Source organism: Aristolochia californica, unplaced genomic scaffold (assembly GCF_029961685.1).
Source record: "Aristolochia californica isolate CCGP_79_NKW_82.1479 unplaced genomic scaffold, dmAriCali1.0.hap1 SCAF_10, whole genome shotgun sequence".
Lineage (NCBI taxonomy): Eukaryota > Viridiplantae > Streptophyta > Magnoliopsida > Piperales > Aristolochiaceae > Aristolochia > Aristolochia californica.
Window position 1 is genome coordinate 31,056,301 of NW_027181771.1, and position 20,518 is coordinate 31,076,818.

At 35.1% G+C, this 20,518-nt stretch overlaps 1 protein-coding gene across 1 annotated transcript; it reads right to left on the minus strand.

Annotated features, from left to right (window-relative positions):
• On the minus strand, positions 1-14,183 carry LOC137943074 (histidine kinase CKI1). Its single transcript, XM_068788769.1, has 7 exons — positions 13,983-14,183; positions 3,466-3,711; positions 2,682-3,383; positions 2,176-2,551; positions 1,520-2,109; positions 367-1,434; positions 1-288 (listed from the first exon to the last, which is right to left on the minus strand). The coding sequence occupies exons 1-7, from the start codon at positions 14,181-14,183 to the stop codon at positions 73-75; spliced, it is 3,399 nt and encodes a 1,132-aa protein (XP_068644870.1). The 3' UTR covers positions 1-72.
• Positions 14,184-20,518: the final 6,335 nt, after the last annotated feature.

Genomic DNA, 20,518 nt, shown 5'->3' on the forward strand with positions numbered 1-20,518 from the left:
CTTATGGTTTCTATTGCTACCACAAAATACGTCATGAGAACCAACACCATCTGCAATTCAAAATGCTGCTTCTTATTTGGGATCAGTAACGAACGGAAGCACTGCTTCCAGTAATTTATCCCGCTTCAATGGCTTCACCAAGTGCCCATCCATTCCTGCTTCAAAGCATTTCTCAACTTTCTCACTCGATGCGTGAGCCGTCAGAGCCACGATCGGAATTTGTCGACCATACCACTTCTCCTCCTCCCTTATCACTCTCGTCGCAGTGAAACCATCCATCACCGGCATCTGAACCAATTCAATTAAAATGAAACTCTTAGTAATTCCTCCGACAGAAGTAACCAGTGAAGGTTGAAGGAAACTTACCTCGCAGTCCATGAGGACAACATTGTACGCGAAGCTCCTGGAAGACCCATCCTCCCCTTTAGTCTCCGTAAGAGCCTTCCGCACTAAATTCACAGCCTCTTCTCCATTTCTGGCACATTCATAGCTTGCTCCAAAGCGAGAAAGCATCGTCAGTGTGAGCTTCAACAGCAAATCATTGTCTTCAACTACTAGAATATTCGTCCCATGTAAAGGGTTCTCTTTAGTTTCTTTCTTAGCCTCAACTCCCTTGATCGTTTCCGCGACTTGGCTTGACCCTTCCTCCACAGAGCTTGCCTTCGTTGGCTCGTGAAGAAGTTTCAGTATTGAGATCAGACGAGAGCCGTGGAACGGCTTCTGCAGTATGGAATCACAGGGAGCTTGCTTGCTCTTGAGGAAGTTCACATGCACACCGGAAGTATCCGGATTGGCCAACCACGCTACCTTGTAACGTGAAGGCGCTACATTCTTAATGAAGCTATTCAAAACGGAGCAAATCTCCATGAATGGTCCAAAACTCATGTCGATGACGATCAGCAGTAACGGGTTTGAGTTTGTGCCACCCCCTTTGTAGCGATCTCTTCCAGTGAACGATGGAGAATAGATGGGATCATCTTTGCCGCTCAGAACATTTTCCACTTCCTCCCTGATATGAGAGGTGCTGGAGAAGGAGTTTGAAGAATCAGACCTGGTTAACGTACCAGAGGCGACGTCTGACATTGGCAGGTTATGTTTCAGTTTCTCCAGCATGGCTTTTAGGTGAGATACTCGACTGATAGGCCAGACCTTCATCCCTTGTCGTTCCATCCATCTGCGAGAGATTTTTCTAGCTTCATCACCTGTGATCATGACCACTGCATGGATTACCTCTGTTTTGGGACTTCTAGCAGAATCCCCAGATCGAACACTTAATGGGGTTCCAGGATAATTGGATAATTCGGTATTTACTACTCTGCTAAAAGTCGGACGCAGTTGTTCACTTGTTGTCAGGCAAATATTGAATCGGAAACAAGTTCCCTTCTCACCAGGATCCTTGTTAGCTATACCGATCTCTCCATCCATTAAACGCACCTGAATAAAATCGAATATTCAATATCGGTGTCCTGGGAATCATATTCAAGAAACATATATTACTGGTAAAATTGCATTAACTCACCAGTGATTGCACGATACCGAGTCCCAATCCGGTCCCTTCATGCGTTCCAATAGTTTCTTCCTTCACTTGAACAAAATTCTCAAACACAGACTTCTGTTTCTCTTTCGGAATTCCTTTACCTGAATCGTCCACCTCGAAAACAATCTCGACACGGTTGGGATTCTCTTGAACCTTATGAAGTGAAATCACTTCTTTCTCTGTGTCCTTGTTCTTATGCGTCAGCCAGGGTAAATGAGGGAAGTATTTGAGAAACCAATATTCGTGCTTAGAATTGATATATTGCTTTTGAGCACGAGGTTTTCTCGCCCAGGCCCGAATCACAACATGTCCCTCTGTTGTGAATTTTACTGCATTGCTGAGTAAATTGCTCAAAATTTGCTTGAATCTTCCACAGTCCCCTTTAACTAGAGGTAGGTTCATAACCGAGCCATCGCAATGGTCCCAAATGATCTCTAAACCTTTTCTGTTACCAACAACGTAAAACATATCTGCTATTTCCTCAAGAACCTTCGCCATGTCAAATTCTTCTTCGTCTAACTGCATCTTTCCAGCTTCTATTTTGCTGGTATCAAGAACAGTGTTCAAAATCCCTGAAGAAAAATCGACTGGTGTTAGTATTTAGCTAACGCATTATTAGAAACAGCTAACAACCTTACCTAGGAGATTCAGTGCGCAAGTATTCATCTGGGATAAGTTGGCCTCCATTTCTGGGTCAGAGGGGACCCTGTTTCGGCTGAGGTCTATTAACCCAATAATGGCGGCCAACGCTGTACGAACATCATGACTTGCGCTTGCAAAGGCATAGCTCTTGTTCATGCTCTTCCTCTCTGATTGTTGAGTTGCCTCATTTTGCTTAATCAGTGCTGCTCGTAGTACCACCACCTTGTTCCAAATTCCATGAAGCCAGCAGACGAAGAAGACGACCACAGCAAACATGTATGCAAGAAACAATACAAGCACCAGTAATGTTATCTTGTTCTGCCTTTGAACGAATCCCGCTAGCTGATTATGAGGGAATGCCAGTACAAATACCTATGATTAAAGAAAAAAATGGAAGTTAGAACATGGATTAAGACTAAAAGGAACTAAACCTTTGTCAATTAACCTGAATCTATAGTTGGAGAGAAATACTTAAAACCAATTTATCAAATGAAAAACTTACAGCTTGGAGCCCAACAATCTTCCCTCTGGCGCAATGGGTAATATACCTATCGCCATGGATTTTCACGTCAAGAACGCTAGAAGCTTCATCATCAGGTCCCAAAGGATCAAGTTTGCAGGAAACAGTAACAGGTGAGCCAACGTCTGTGCGATTATCAGATTCAGTTATCTGGATTGAAACTGTCCCATTATGCACAGCTAGTCTTGTGTTTGGAATTCTATTTTCTGCAACTGTGACACCATCTTCCACAGCCAAGTACAAGTACCCTCCGTGGATATCTATTCTTGTGATGAAACTAATTAGAGCTTTCATGGCGACGCCTAAAGAAAGCACTCCTCGTTGCCCTTGAGCTATAACTGGGGCAGCAAAAAGGACGAATGGCTCTTGATCTTTGGCCCAGCCAGAACCCAAAGAGGCATAACCATTTTTGCGGTTCAGAGCATCATAAAACCAAGTAGAGTTCACAATATCTTGACGAAGATAATTGGTTTTGTTCCCATGGCGCGTACCAGCATCGTTTACTGGCTGAGTATACCATGGCAGCAGACTTGAATTGTTTGAAGAAACTGTTCTGTTAGCAAACAACGCATGAGTCTGATTGCCTTTAATATAATAAGAAAGCAACAAGCCGTTCTCTCCAATATAAGAGATTTGGGATAAATATGGGAGAGTTGAAAGTACTGAAAATAGCTTGTCTCCGACCTGCAATAGAAAACAAGGTGAGGACAGGTTGAAACGCAGATGAACTGTAAAACTTTCCAGGGAACGTTCAGGGATCACTAACCTCCGTCTCGATCGAGGAAAATGAAGATAAATCCCCTCCAATAGAGGAGTTGAGAGCTCTGGATAACTTCAATGTAGTAGAGTTAATGGGAAAAACTGCATTTGTAAGGGCTTCGATATCTGAAAATAATCTTTCCTGGGAGCCCTTCAATTCCCTTGAACTTGCACCAACTGCATGGTTGGCTTGTCTCATTGTGAAACTCCACCCATAGATTGCCAAACATGGAAGCAGCGCTGCTATCAATCCCTGCGGGAAATTATCGCATTTGATCCAAGCTTGTTAAAAGCCGTATCTCTCTCAAGGATCTACTTTGGGAGACGAGATATCTTCTTATTAAAAAGAAAAATCATTCTACAAATATCAATTTAAGGCATACAAGCATAAATAGACTGAAAGGTGTTGTAACTGTAACAATTTGTTACGTCGCGTAAGGCAAGCAAGCATAATTAGACGAAACGGTGTTGCAATTGCTTCTTAATAGAAAAAATTAATCAACAATGGGGAACAAAGTGTAAAAGGATTTACCACTGAAAAGAAGATCCAAGGCAGTCTACCAGCCATCGATGCCATGATATTTTGGGCAACTCTTAACCCAGTCCTGCAACTTCATAAAGGCAGGACAAGTTAACTTATGGAGATGCAAAAGGCAATATATCAGAAAATATGTAAAATGAATCTTATGGCAAGTCTCTTCCAATCAATAAATCGATTAGTATTGGTGGCCAAAATTAGAAGAATATATAATCAACTTTTGCTTTTATGTTTTTTCACTTTTTCATTAAAATAAAACTTCTATCACATAGTAAATGTTATTATCTATGTTTTACCTCAATTTATGGCTACTAAAACGACGCTTAATCGAATCATTTGGCAATAGTTGCCATATTTGTCTCAAGGATGAAAACTAGGTAGTATGGCTCGATGTTGTCTGGAGAACCCGGTTCGCAACTTATCTAACCGCTTGCAAACCTGAAATGCTATGACAGGTTCGATGTGAATCTATGGGTTCACCAATGCTAATTTTTGGATCTTGGATACTTGTTTGGTTGAAGGCTTTTAAGTGTGAGGTCTTGAGTCGAAGTCTGACAAGGGATAAAGAGTGGGTTTGCATGTATAATCATTATTCAAAAAAATTTACACATAAAATGGGACAAATTTGGCTAAAATCTTGGACACTTTTAAAATTTGTGTAGAAGGATTATATTCAACATAATAACTTCACCACCATCCAAAAATGGGATTCACTCTGACTACTGCAACATTTAGTCATTTGGTTTGTTTTTCTCTTTGGTTGTCTTATTTTATTAAACTGAACTAGTCTCATGATTCTAAGCCTAATTGCATTCATTCTCTCATGGCTTGGGCTTGAGAGAATTTAAGCTTCCACAAGATTTGAGGAGCTTCAATGCATCAGAACAAATCTTCAAACCACCACAAGATGAACAAAAAGAATTGTTTGAATTGAATTCATGCAGAGAGGTAAAAATACAAGGGTTTACATAGTTTTTTAAAACCCAAAGAAAATTAAAAAAAAGTTGTTGATTTCCACACATTGGATAATCTTAGTATGTCATCTAGGTTTCTTTACAAGTTTGTACAAATAAATGGTTTGTTCCTTCCATATTTCTTGATGATTCATGGATCTTGATCCTCTTCACTTGATTGATTGATTTGTCCTTAATTCTCTCCTTTTCATTGAATGATTTGTGATGATAATTGTCCTTAATTGATTTCGATTGATTGAACACGATTTGTAGGACAATCTTGAATAGCTAAGAAAATTTATGGTGGATCCCTCATGTGAGCGATTGTAGGAGAACTTATCTAGAAGATCCTTGAGGTGCCTGAGATACATCCATGCATGAGGACATCCCCCTTTGTATGGCTTGCATGAGTGAGGTTGATGTCTCTTCTTGTAGGTCTTCCTTGAGCATGATTTCTATGCTCATGTTTCTTTGTGTAGCTTTAGGTTGTGTAACACGGTTTAGTTGTAGACATGTACCATTTATTTTAATTTATAATATTCAAAGAAATTAACTATTTTTGATCTTTTTTTTTAAAAAGAAACCAAGTAAAAAAGGAGAGATATTTTACTTTATGTTTTTTTCATTGCATTCTCTTCTTTTCCAAATAAGCACACTTCTATTCCCTATTTATTTTAAATATTTTACAAAACATTTACCATTTCTTTTAAAAATATTTTACTTTATTTTCACTATCTTCCATCAATAAATAGGATTGAGGGGAGAGGTTTCATATAACTAAAGGGCAGGAAAATAAGGAAAAAAAATATGATATTTGGAATTTGTTTAATGATGCAACTCCTTATCCTATATCTTTTTCTTTAAATGCAATTCATGTCACACCTTATATTCTCCTCCATATCTTAGAGAAGTAAGACTTCTTTAGATGGTGTATTCATGGGTGGGGATACTAATGGAAATGCATTGTCCCAAGTATACATACTCTCATTATCTCCTTATGCCTTCATCCATATGTGTGCGTAGTTTCACTTGACCATCATGGGATAAGGTTGGTTTTTGACCTTTGCCTTTAGGGTGGTACTAGGAGGGGCTCTTTATTGTAAGTCAATGAAGTATTACCTTGTTAATCTGAGTGATTAGGAATAAAAAGTGTCAAAAAGGATGAATATGGCTCTCTCGACAAGGTGGCTTCGAAAGTTCAATAACGAAAAAAATAGTTTGCAGAGAAAAATTATCATAAAGAAGTATAAATACTATCGAAAGGATTGGATTCCACCATCTCACACTCCTGTATATGCTTCTAGCCTTTGGAAACATGTTTGTAAGCTCCAAAAGTTCAATAATGAAAAAAATAGTTTGTGGAGAAAAATTATCATAAAGAAGTATAAATTCAATGAAAATGATTATTGGCCTCCACCATCTCGTGCTCCCAAGTATGCCTCTAGCTTTTGGAAACATGGTTTTAGGTTAAGGTTATCGTTTGATGGTGAATTCACCATTCATGTGAGGAAGGGTGATTCTACTATCTTTTGGTCGGATGCTTCAGTAAGAGACAATTATCTTGCTTATGCTTTTCCATACCTTCGTATATTATTAAGGGACCCATCACTATTTTAGTGGTAAACCTTACAAGAATAATAATTATCATTGTGGTTGGGATCTAGGAGAGCGCTTATTGATGTTGAAGTAGTTGTCCCCTGTAATCTTTTATTCACATAAGTGGCTTTGATGATGGGCTCATGATCTGGAAGCGTAATCCCTCCTAGTGTTAATCTGTTAGTTTCCAATACAATTTTGTCTGTGACCATGATCTTCAAAAAAAGCATATGGTTGCTATCTTCTTGAAATTTCTGACTTTGCCAAATGTTTTCCACTTTCTTTGTTGTGTAGCAAGAAGCAAGATTTTAACTATCGAGCAAATAAGAAAACTGGGAATATGATTGCAGATCGAAACTAAATTTTTTGCTTAAATGACTTAAATGACTTTAAATTTTTTTAAGATTTGTTGTTGTTTTGCCCTTTTCTAGGCAAGTTTTAATGGTTTTACATTAGAGTGTTGTCCTTATTTATCTTTTCCCTCTTCTTTCATTTCAATGCTTGAACAATCTTCTAGCTATGGTACCTTGGGGGAAGATTGGGAAAAATTTCAAGAAATTTATAATTGTTGCAGTTTTTGGAATCTTTGGCAAGAGCATAATGGATGTTGGATTTAGAATCCCATAATAATAAAGTAAACGTGCAATAGAATAGAAGTGGAAGCCAAGGATAAGGAGAAAGAGAGAAGAAGAATGAGAGAGAAAGGAGAAGAAGGAGAGACAAAGACTAGGGTTTGGAGAAAGTTTGAGAGAAAGTGAGAAGAAGGAGAAAAAGGAGAGACAAAGACGAGGGTTTGAAGAGAGTTTGAGAGAAAGTGAGAGGAGGAGAAGGAGAGATAGAGACGAGGGTTTGGAGAGAGTTTGAGAGAAAGTGAGAGGAGGATTAGTGTTAAATGACATGCCTAATCCCCCCACTCAATATGTATTTATAATAATGCGTATCTAAGAAATTACATCAATACCCTTTACCTTAAGAAGGGAGGAAAATATCAAAATTTAAAGATAATTTACATCATACCACTACGCTTCGAGCTTTATCTTCCAACAATGGCGAACCTTTGAAGGCCAGTACATTTTGAGAGACTTTCCATATGACTAGCTCTGCTCCCTCATTAGATGTATCTAGAAAAGCTTCATTTCCTTTTCCTTCCATCCTATTCCCACTGTCACTTCCTGGACTGGTTCGAATCCTCACATGGTTATTTGAAAATAAACTTTGATGGTAGCTATTGTGGCTATCCCGTGCAAAGATGAAGAGGCGGTGCTCTCGAGAACTTGTAATATACTTCTTGTGTATTTCGCTCGTTTTGGCTTGTGTGACTCCATGGTGGCAAAGTTGAGAGCTCTTCTACAGGGTTTGAAGCTTATTCAACTTGTTTTTTGCTCCTCTTGTAGTTGAGGGAGACTCGTTGGCCGTAATCAGTTCGACCTCATGGGAAAAAAACTCCTCCAGGTGGATTGTTAACGTTTTTTCTATAAAATTTTTGATATTTCTAGGAATATGTTTAAATCTTTGTGTCACATTCCAAGAAGTGCCTATAGGCCAGAAAATTCTTTGGCTAGGGAGGTTGCTTCTAGGCAACAACTTGTTGTTGGTAATATCTTTCCCATTCATAATGAAATTTCAATTTTTTTTGCTCTAAAAAGGAATCTATTGTTAGATGTGTAGAAAATAAGTTGGAGACATTTAACCAATAACCTAACACGGATAAGAAACCAAAAAGTGAAATTAGTGCTAAACATGCAAAGCTCTACCATCCACTTCTATGAATTCATACCCCCTATTAAGTATATCAAGGGTAACTTGGATTCATATTTCACAAATGGTGTGTTTTTGCTAATAGAAAACCATTGAAAATAATGACTAGTGGGAAGTTTTTCTTTGTTGTTTGTCCTATTTTTTTTAGGAATAGGAAATTTTCTGCTTGGTTTCTTCCGATTGAGTACAAGAAAATGAATTTTTGATGGCACCAATAGGAAACTATAGGGGGTCCGTTCGCTCTCCTTCGATTAGCTAGGACCGGGTCACTCAGTTAGTCGTTAAATTGGCAAACCTGGTTGACCACATTCTTGGGTCAATATGACTTGTATGCCACATAAGGGATGGGGTGTGGATGAATCAGGTTCAATTGTAATAATAGTATGGACATGAACACTATAATTAATTTTCTATTATTTCATATGGCAGCATAAATGCCAGAAATTCCAATCAAAATGATTTTTTCCAATAGAAAAATTTTCCATGGGAGAATTGATGAAAGAAAAAATTAATTTTCCTTCATATAATTTTTTATGGTGTCTAAAAGGGCCCGAAGTTGAATCTTGTAAAACTTTGATTCAACATGAATGGAGAGTGTAAGAGAATATGAAAAAGGTAACTTTCTAACATGATTTTTGACTAATTATATATCACAATTAACCAATATATCTACAATTCATCACTCAAGCTAGAACGAAGTCTGTTCATCATTCAGTCACAGAAACATAGCGTGGCTGCCCGATCTTGTATGAGATCAGCAGCAGCAGCATCATTAACCATGGAAGATAGACACAAGCAAAGGATGAAAAGTTGGAAATTTGGACAACGATCCAGGTTAATGGAATTGTCGGAGGAAAACCATTATAACACAGTCATTTCGAAACGGAAAACAACTACACAACATTGAACTGAATAGATTTCTAATAGACTTGTCGGGAATTTCTAACAAATACAAGCAGTAAAAACAGTACTTCAGAGAGAAAGAGAATTCAGAATTTCCACAATTTTCAGGGTGAGCATGCATTGACCTGATTTTCGCTTACCAGCTTCTGTTCTTCGACTTGTTTTTGCTGTAAACGAAGTTCACTGACCCGTCATCTTCGTATGCTCCTCTTGTGTTTAAATCTTTAGTTACCCAGAACAGCGACTGCAATTATCGTCCAAGCTTCCGATCTCTGTCTGAACCAAACTCAGCAAGTTTGAACTGAAAAAAGATCTAACTGGTTAATAATCCATATTAGGCTTACTCGTTAAAGATTCAATTGGGTTGCTAATCCATATCAAGTTTGCTCCGTTATGGTTATGATTTATGCCGAAAGAAAGAATAATTTTTTTTTGAATATGATCAGAGAAAATCGAATCCTTTTGATCGTTAATATTCACAACAAAACGAAAACTTTGAAAGCCTTTACTGATCTTTTCAACTACTAAAATCTGGAAAATATTTGATTATTCTAAAACCTGGTTAAAAGAACTAAAAGCTTTTTAATCCACGTACCTAAGCAAAGTTTGCTCCTTTATGGTTATATGATTTATGCCGAAAGAAACCTATAGAATAATTTTTTTTGAATATGATCGGAGAAAATCGATTCCTTTTGATCGTTGATATTTACAACAAAAGGAAAACTTTGAAAACCTTTACCGATCTTTTCAACTATAAAAAACTGGAAAAATATTTGATTTATCTAGAACCTGGTTAAAAGAACTAAAAGCTTTTTTAATACACGTACCTAAGCAAAGCTTATGGAGTTGCAGTAGCTGATAAAAAATGAGATCTTCACTTTCTTTGAAGAAATGGCGATGGAGTTCTCTGAAGCAGGTCTGAATGAAGAAGAGCAGAGAAGAGTACTCCCTGAAAGGTCGACAATATTTATGTGGAAACCTCCGTTCGCATCATTAAAAGATTAGACGCCTCAGGTAAGTGCTTAGCTAATACATTTACTAAATATAGATTAGCACATGGTTGTAATTAGGAGGGGCTGATTGTAACAACTGGATCTTGCGCCTTGGCAGGATTTCGTTACCATATATAAAACACAATTAATTTTTTCTTACCTCAGCCTTTTACAGCCATACTCTGGCCTGGGTAATCCAGGTCGAAATGCCTTGGCTTCTCTTAATCCAGCTAAAGTTTATGAAATGCATTAAATACGTTAAAGTAGAATTTTACTAAGTAAATGAGTAATGGATGAAAGGGTGCGACTGATCATGACTGAATTTCGGTTGAAAAAACAGAGCCAAGCTCTGTGCTCTCTGCGTGCGCCGGGTGGCGTTGGATGCGCCGACGGACGACTCCCTTCGTCCGTGGCGTTATCGGGCCTCTGCGGCGAACGAGCGTCGCTGGCCAGAGCAGGGTGCGCCAGTGACGCCGACGACGGCGGATTACTTCCTACGGTAGCCGACGGTAGCCGCCATGGATCGCCCCTCTGCGCATGCTGGAGGTTGAAGACGACGACCAGTGCGCGCAGAAAAAATAAAAAATAAAATTGAAAGGTTACGTTTCATTTAAAATAACGAGTCGACTCGACCATGATGAGTCGGGGCTAGGACAGGTTGCCTAGGTTCGACTCGCCCGAGAGATGGCCCAGACTCGGTCCGGAAAATCATCAAACTTTGCGGCAGCGGGATTCGAACCCGTTTGCAAGATACTAAGCAAACGCCAATGACCATTAGGCCCACTGACTTTATTGTGATAATATTTTCAATAGATGTTTAAATTTCATATAAATTAGTGTACCTCTCAAATGAATTAAATAATTACGCATGCACATATTGTTGTATATTATGCATATTTTTTTTGATTTTTCAATTGTGAAATTTTTTATTTAGGTGTTATGCATACTTCATTTTTAGGCATATTTTAAGTTGACCTAAATATAAGGAATTAATAATTGACATCAATTTTAGTCAATTATTTTTAATTTCCAAAACTTTTTTAATTATGAAAATATCTATAACATTCAGTTTAGTCACATAAAGTTAATGACATTAAAAAAATTCTGATTAATTATGAAGATATAATAATTTAACCCCACATACCTAGAATATTTATTTACAAACAAATTTCTGGGTAAAGAGACATAAATCACATATGTGATATAATCTAAGCCCACAAGAAAGATTATTGGGGGGGGGGGGGGGGGGGGGGGGGGGGGAGAACGAAAATTTGAAGTTCATCTTCATCTCTCGATTGAAATTCATTTCATTCATCTACATGAACTTTATCTTCGAACTTGATGTTAGTGTAGATGACTTCATGTGCATTAGAAAATAATTTCTAGTGTTAGTGCCCCAACATGAGAAAAAATATAAAAACAAGAGAATCCCTAAACCCTAACAGTATACTTAAGTAAAACATAATCCTTAAACCCCAAAATAGGTAAAACATACATTATTACTATACGAATAAGTAATTTAATGTATAATTAAAATATATTAATATACTAATTAATTGAATTAGATATTATATTATTTAATGATTGCATTTTATTATACATTAATACAATAATTACGTGAGCCAATCAACTACGCACATGATTAATTACAAAAAATAAATAAATAACGGTATAAGTAATAGAAACGAATGTAATAAGTTTAGTTATTAATTTATTAATAACGTATGATATGCTTTAACCTAAAAAGGAATGATTAAACAGGAAAAATTGATCTAATCATAATTTTAACACACTATATATTTGTACATATTATTAATTAATAATATGTTTTCGATAAATTTAAAACCATTGATTTTATTAAATAAAAATGAGTTAATTGAACCAAAATAATTGATCAATTGTTTGATTAAACAATATCTTAATTACCACTATTAAATCACTAATAAAATAAAATAATTAAAAATAAATATAATGAATAAATAATGAATTATTTTATTAATGACAGAAGATAACTTTTTTATGTGGTATTAATTAATAATATATTTCCACAAAATTGAAAATAATTAATTGATCAAATACATATTGTAACTATATTTTATTGACTAGACTTAAATATCTAGTTTAATATAGTAATAAAATTTAATTAAAGTAATATATAAATAAATATACAACTTCATTAATAACCTAAGAAAGATTATTCTAATGACAAGTTCGTGCCTTTAGTATTAAAATCATCAAATTACAAGTTTAGTACATAAGAACAACACATGTTCAAAAGCAATAAGATACAATGATCATTTATCATTCCACATGCAAGTTGCTATGGGGGGGTTAGTGCACATGACTCAGGACATGATCTTCATGTGCATTACGCAGTTCATGTCCTGATGTCGTTAGGGAGCGCCGAAATTCATGTCATGCACATGAACATACATGACTCAAGAGTTTATGTCTCAAAAGTAAAGGGCGGAAAGTGCTTTCCGCCCAATTTTGAGAATCATCTACATGACTCTCGCGCGGGCTCTCTCTGGCTCAGACCATTCCCGCACCTCGCTCTCGTTCCCACAACCCCGTTGTCGTCTCCCTGAAGCCCGAGCTCTCTGCTCCCTCTCTCGTCTCTGCCGTCCCTCTCCGGTCTCCCTCTCTACTGCCTCCATCTCTCATTGCAAACGTTCTTCCGGTGTCCTTCTCCTTCTCGGACTTGCTCTCCCTCTGAACCTCCCGCTCGCATCTCCCTCTCTCTTATCTCTCTGTCTCTTCTTCCTCTCTTCTCCCATTTGGCATCTCACTCCCTTTTCCCTCATGCTATCATTTTTTCCCCCAAAAGACCTTCCAATTTCTTGCAATTTCCCCTGTTTCAGTTTCGTTTTTCTTCGATTTTGATATTTGGACTTCTCGACCTCCCTCTCTGCGTACCGTTGGAGCGCCGCCTCTATCGGCGTTGCCCGCCGCCGTCGCCGTTGCCCACTGGCCCGTTGCCGTCACCATTGCTCGCTGGCTCGCCCCTGACGAAGACGACGACCCTGAGGAAGACGACGATAGTTTAAAACTATCGTCATTAATTTATAAAATTTATTTATAAAATAATTATTTTTATTTATTTAATACATTTATTTTATAATTACTATATTAAAAATAGTGATTTAATAGTCATAATTAAAATATTTTAAAAATAAATATTTGACAAAATTATCTTGGCATAATTATCCAATTGCTATAGTTAATTAAACCAATGGTTTTAAATTTTGTGATAATATATTATTAATTAATAATACATAAAATATATTATGTACAAATATATAGTGTGTTAAATTTATGATTAGATCAATTTTTTCTCTTAAATTATTCATTTTTTGGTTAAAGTATATCATATGTTATTAATAACTCCACGTATTACTTTTATTTTTTTATTTATAACGTTAATAATAACTCCACATTATTTATAACTTATTAATAACTCCACGTTATTTATTTATTATTTTTAATTAATCATGTGCGTATTTCATTGGCTCATATAATTACCATATTAATGCATAATAATATATCTAATTCAATTAATAAATATATTAATATATTTAATTATACATTAAATAATTTATTCGTGTAGTAATAATGGTTGTTTTACCTAATTTTGGGTTTAAAGATTATGTTGTAATTAAGTGTATTGTAAAGGTTTAGAGATTCTCTTGTTTTTTATGTTTTTCTCATGTTGGGGCACTAACACTAGAAACTGTTTTCCGGTGCACATGAAGTCGTCAACACTAACACCAAATGCGAAGATGACCTTCATGTACATGACTGACATGATCTTCATGTTGGACATGAACTTGATCTTCAAGAATCCATTTGGGGCACTAACCCCCCCTATGTCATCTCGAAATTGTGCAGCTCTTGTGGATTCTAATGCATACTGCTTCTGAAAGCTTGTTGATTGGGTATCCTCTTCCACAAGACTATCGCTATCATCGTTGTTTGTATCATCCATGGCACCTAATTGGACCCCATCACCTCCTCCACCGAACTCGTCATCCGAATCATCATCTTCTAATTCAAATATATCATTGCAATCCTCTCCACGTATATAATTGTGCAATACGTAACAAGTAATTACAATTTGTTTGCATCTTAAAAGAAAATAGATGAGTGCCTTTCAACATTTGAAATCCAGCTTTTAAAGCACCAAAAGTTCTCTCAATAGTATTCCGCAAAGATAAGTGCCTTCGGTTGAATAATTCTTTTTCATTCCTAGGAATATTATCTCCAAATTCTTCTAGATGATACCGAGTTCCTCGATATGGAGCCAAAAACCTTGGAAGATTTGTATAACCAACATCGACTAGAACATATTTACCTATAATAGAAATTATATTCTACATAAAATAAATGAAGATAAAATAGATAAAATATTACAACATAAAAATATATTATTTACCTTCATCTACAAATAGTTAATGTGTCCTTCATTACACGGGAATCAGCTGTTCTTCAAGTGGGATGTTGACTTTGATATGAGTTCCATCAATAGTCCAATATAATTCTAATTATACAATTTCAATTAATATTGACTAACTTTGTATAGTAATCTAAATTTGTTTAGTTAGAGGATGTTACCTTGAAGTATGGATAAAACATTGAATTGTTTAAAATATTCGAGTGTGTGCATTCCAAAGGCTGTTTGATATAATTAGAGTGAAGTTTGAGAATAACATCTAACACCTTATTGAAATACCTACTTATGGTCCAGTTCGATCTATCAAACATCTCTGCTGTGACACTATAGGATTGTTGTTGACCAACAGTTAGAAGGAAATATGCAAGTTGTTTTTTTACTGAGATATCTTTGTAGCTAATAAAAACCCTCTACTATTAAGTATCTTTGCCAATTTACGAAATACAATTTGATTCATCCAACTTTTTGAAATTTAACAAGTAATTTGTCATAGCCTTTCGCAAATACAACGGATCATTAATCCCACAAGAACGTGGTACTCGTCTATCACAATGGCATAGATAGTATCTTCCTATGATGACAATAATACATGTCAATCCAACAAAAGTTGCAACCCTTTCTTCGTCTGTCATAATAGTTATGGAAATCAGCATATTTAATCTTCCTAAAAGTCATAAACAAAAATAAACATCTTCAATCATAACCTATTCGTCCATACTCAACAATCATATTCATAGCCATAAAAATCTTTAATTGAGCATATCCATACTCATCCACCATATTCATCCACATAATATATTAACACAACGATCATAAAAAATAAAAATATTAACCATATTAATAAGTCTTGCAACGTCATAATTCAAACATCGTCATTAATACATAACAATCTTCCCAAAGAAGATACTGTACTTCAAACGCATTTCAAATATTTTCTTCCACAATGTTTAAGCCACCCAACCCGCTGTTCCACTATCATCGCCGTAAGCAGGGTCTTCTTACTTGGCGTATCCAACCATTCAGGAGCGCAATACTTCATGTTGTCTGACAGGTCCGGAATTTCCCTGAGGGCTTTGATACAATCTTTTTTTACATCACCCTCGTTAGGCTTCATAACATTGTTCAATGCTTGAGTGATACAGTTAAATGCATCAATGAATTTACTACTGTCATCAGTGGGCAATTCACTTCTCTTTCTATGACGACTTGAAGATGATACATTACTTCTTCGAGATTGCTTAGTTGTCGACTCATTTCCACTAATGAATTGCGATGGAGTTTCCCTAACTACATCAACATCCCCAAGCTTGTCCATCGGGACAAGATCCGACTCATGGAGGAGTTCATCACCCACATCTGCAGAAGTTATATTAGTTGTCCCTATGGCTATTGAGTTTCCCACTGCCAAAACCAATTTGACGTAAAAGGGGCAACCTTTGTTGTCTATACTTTTCAGTATCTCTATGCTCCTACAAGAATAAAACATCCTTTAGATGACTTGGAATAGAGCTTTAGTAATGCGGAAAAAATATAAAATATTTTACAGTACTTCATGATTTACTGATCTTATGTAGTCTTGCCATACAGAATGACATGCAATAACTCGCTATGTGGTTGCATCCCTACCGAACCCACTAGTGTTGAGACTACGTCTTTATGTAACTTATTGACACAATTCATATATACCTCATGCTTCCAAACCTCATTGGGCAACTTGTTCCCTATATTGACTTGCTCGACCAAGAGATCGAGCATTTTCCTGTCTTATTCGAAGGTCCAAATGTCATATGATCGAGCAGTTGGTTGTCTTCTTACAACCATTTATAATCTAAATCCGAGATAGTCCTCATAGAAAAAACTTTATCAGACAACCATTACCCATCATGGAAACAAAAACCACAAAAAAGAAAATACCGTGTTGTGGATATTTATAACACCCGAATCTCCTCATCACATGTCAAAATCATTCCATAGCACTTCAAAAATTTTCAACAACATTTAAAACATTCCAAAATTAATCAAACAACTTCTATTGCAGATGCACTAAATAATGCAACAACACACACACACATCGAGTCAAAATACACCAAATACCCCTGGTAGAGCCTCAGATGACTTCAGAGTCACTACGAACTGTACCTCGTCAGTGATGGGGGTCGGATATCATTGGCTAATGGACGCCGGTGGAGGCAACTTAGCCTTGTTTGAACTGGACTAAACATCCCAAACTCTAAACCCTAACCCTAAACCCTAAAAAAATTACCCTAAACCCTCAATCCTAATTCCAGAACCTAAACCCTAAACCATAGATCTTAAAACCCCTAAAAGCCCCAAACCCTAAACCCTATCACCCCAATACCTAGAACCCTATTTTTTGAAGAAACCCTGAACCCTAAACCCCAAACCCTAAATACACTAAATCCTAACCCTAATAAAAAATTAAACCCTATAAAGATAAAATTGAACCATAAATACCATAAACCCTAACCCTAAATGCCCAAATTACAAACAAAAATTAAAATTAAATCAAATACATCACTAAATTAATCGAAAAAAATTGGGTTTAGGCTTACCTTCTGAAATTTTGGGAAAACCGAAGCTGAAGGGTGAAATTGAAGCTGAATCGAAGTAGAATAGTAGAAATCGATGCCGAAATGTCAAAAATCGAAATCAAAATGGGTGAAATCGAATGAAATCGGGAGGTATTTTGGGGGAAAAGAGAGTAGCGACGGGAAGAAGGGAGTGGGAGGCCGAGAGGGAGAAGAGAGGGAGGTCGAGAGGGATAGGAGAGAGGGAGAAGTGAGCGAGAGGTCAAGAGGGAGAGCGAGAGTGAGGGAGAGAGAGGGAGGCCGAGAGGACGTTCGCAGCGATAGGTGAAAGGAAAGGGAGGCTAAGTGGGAGCAGGGAGAGCAAAGATGGCTGGAGAGAGACGGAGGAAAAAATTCGATGAGGAAGAAGTGTTTTTAAGCCATTAAGGATTTATTGCGATAATTTCGTAACAGTGTTTTTGGCCAAGAACAATAAGAGCGGAAGTCGTAGTAAGCATATTGGCATAATGTTTTTAGTTATTCGAGAACATGTCACAACAAACAAAATGGTTGTGGAACACATCAACACCAGATTAATGATTGGTGATCCGTTGACAAAAGGTCTACCACCCGTTACTTATAAGGGACATGTTGAACATATGGGGCTCAATTCTATTAAGTAATTTATGTAATTGAGATCCCTTATTGTTTGTATCACAATTGGTCAATTGAAAAACTCCATTATGTTTATTTTTGTTTTCTCTTATTTGGTTGTATACATAATGTTTAGAGAATGACAATAAAAGATGATTCTGAATGAGCATTATGGAAGTTCATTCATAAAGAAATGTGTCACATAAAGCTCTCATTCAAAGGAGATAGTTACGTTGTAATACGTGGAAGGTAATACTTGCTATGATACCAAATGTTAGACTTCATTATCATGAACTTCTAAAAATAGAAATGAAATTCATAATAACTGAAACAGAAAATGCACCTCCCGTCATCTTCGATCACCGAAAATTGATCTCCATGATGGGAGGAGTGTTTTTCGTTTTAGTTATTATGAATTTCATTTATATTTTTAGAAGTTCATGATTATGAAGTCTAACAGAGTACTCCCTCAAAGGTCGACAATATTTATGTAGAATCTACATTGGCATCATTATAAGATAAGAGGCCTCATGTAAGTGCTTAGCTAATCCATTTACTAAATATAGATTCGAACATGGTTGTAAATAGGTAGGGCTGATTGTAACAACTTAGGTTACTGGATCTTGCGCCTTGGCTAGATTTCGTTACCATATATAAAACACAATTAATTTTTGCTTATCTCAGCCTTTTACAACCATACTCTGGCCTGGGTAACCCAGGTCGAAATGCCTTGGCTTCATTTAATCCAACTAAAGTTTATGAAACATTTTAAATATGTTAAAATAAATTTTACTAATTAAATGAGTAATGGATGAAAGAGTTTGAATGAAAAGAAAAAGTAGGCTATAAATTTATAAAAATAACTTAATTATTATTGTCTTTAATTTTTCAAGAGAAAAATTCAATTTATATTTTTTATAGGAACTTTTACTAAATTTCCCATTTTAAAATAAATATTAAAAAAATAACTTTCAAACTAAATATAAAAAACACTCAACTTTGACAAGTCAATTGTACATGTGTAAAGCCCTAGATGATACGTCATCTTTTGACCACTTATATGTTACCATGTTTGCATGCAACGTCAACAACCAAGGGAATTAACGCCATGAAACTTAACATCATCATATCGCCAAGTCATCAAACATGTGTATGACATGTCACCACGACACATAATCAATGCATTGCGTCAACATACCTTTTTCTCTCATTTTTCATTCATTATTGATTTAAGTTTTTTTTAATTTAAAATATTTTAAAAATATTAATTTTTGGTTTTAAAAATTTTACACATTTCATTACCTTCTATTTTATATAAAAATTATATTATTAATTTTTAAAAAGTATTTTTTAATTTAATTAATACCTTATATTATCGATTTAAGATATTATTTAATTGAAAACAATATTTTTTTTAAAAAAAATAGTTTTAAAAATGTTATTTGTTGGTACATATTTTAATACATTCTTTTTTATAATGTGGCGTGATATCGTGTCCCCACATAAGCGGTCGAAACTGACGTGTCGTTTTGACTATAGACATGTGTAGTTAATTGGTCAAAGTTGAGTATTTTTTATATTAAGTTTGGAAGTTGGTTATTTTTGTTAATATTTATTAAAATGGGAAATTTAGTAAAATCCTAATTTTATATTATTATTTTATAGGATAGCTATGTAAATTTTTTTACAACAAGAACATTAGAGATACTAATTTATATCAACTTGCTACTTTCATTTTTTATAAATTTAATTTAATCTAATCATAAATAATTTAAAATTAATAATTTTAATTTAATGAAGTAAAAATATTAAGTATATAATATTAATTACATTAACATAGAATATTGTAGTTTATATTTTGAATTTGTTTTAGAAATTCTTTAGCTATCAATAATTTCAAAATTTTCACATTTCCTTTTTATATAACTTGATTGTATTATTGATATTTCTATATTGAAATTGTTTTAAAATTTCATTGAAATCTATGGTATCATAGTATGTTTTTTGTAGCTTTTATATTATTTTATATTAAAATATCAATAGCAAAGAGCCAAGAATTATAATGATAGTGGTAATTGGTGTTAATCAACCAAGCTCTCAAAAAAATTCTTTTGCAGTGAATTTTCTAGTTCTTATTTTAATTTTAAATTTATAAAAATTAATTTATTTCTAACACTAATAGACCAAAGAATAAAGTTTTTTTATTATAATCACTACCATATTATGATAATTATCATAATCTCATTATGATAAAACTAGAACAAATGAAAATCTAACCGAAGTATGTAAAATTCATTAAATTGACGTTGTTACATACTTGTTAAATTAAATAGATATTACATATTTATTCGCATGTACCCTTATGTATTTAAATAATTAATTAACTAATTCTTTGATTAATTAACCAACTTTTCAATTTAATGTAATTACTAATGGTTTAATTTAATAATTACTTCTTTATTAGTAATTAATTAATCAATTAACTCAATAAAGTCTAATTATATATGTAAATATTTAATTAACCACTTTTAATAATTAAATAATTAGCCTATTTAATATAATAACTAAATATTGATTGTTGAATTTAGGACCCCATTAATAATATCTCGAGCAAGGTGGGAGAGAAGAAAAAGAAAACCAAGAAGGAGAGAGAGAGCTCTCGGGTAGAAGTGAAACAAGAAGAGAAGA

Bases quoted from the DNA above. Each gene is read 5' to 3' on its own strand.
- LOC137943074 (XM_068788769.1), bottom strand. From the start codon at position 14,183: ATGGATGATACAAACAACGATGATAGCGATAGTCTTGTGGAAGAGGAT. The intron at 2,110-2,175 runs GTAAGGTTGTTA...ATTTTTCTTCAG, and splicing joins TTGCGCACTGAATCTCCTAG to GGATTTTGAACACTGTTCTT. The intron at 289-366 runs GTAAGTTTCCTT...GAATTGGTTCAG, and splicing joins TTGTCCTCATGGACTGCGAG to ATGCCGGTGATGGATGGTTT.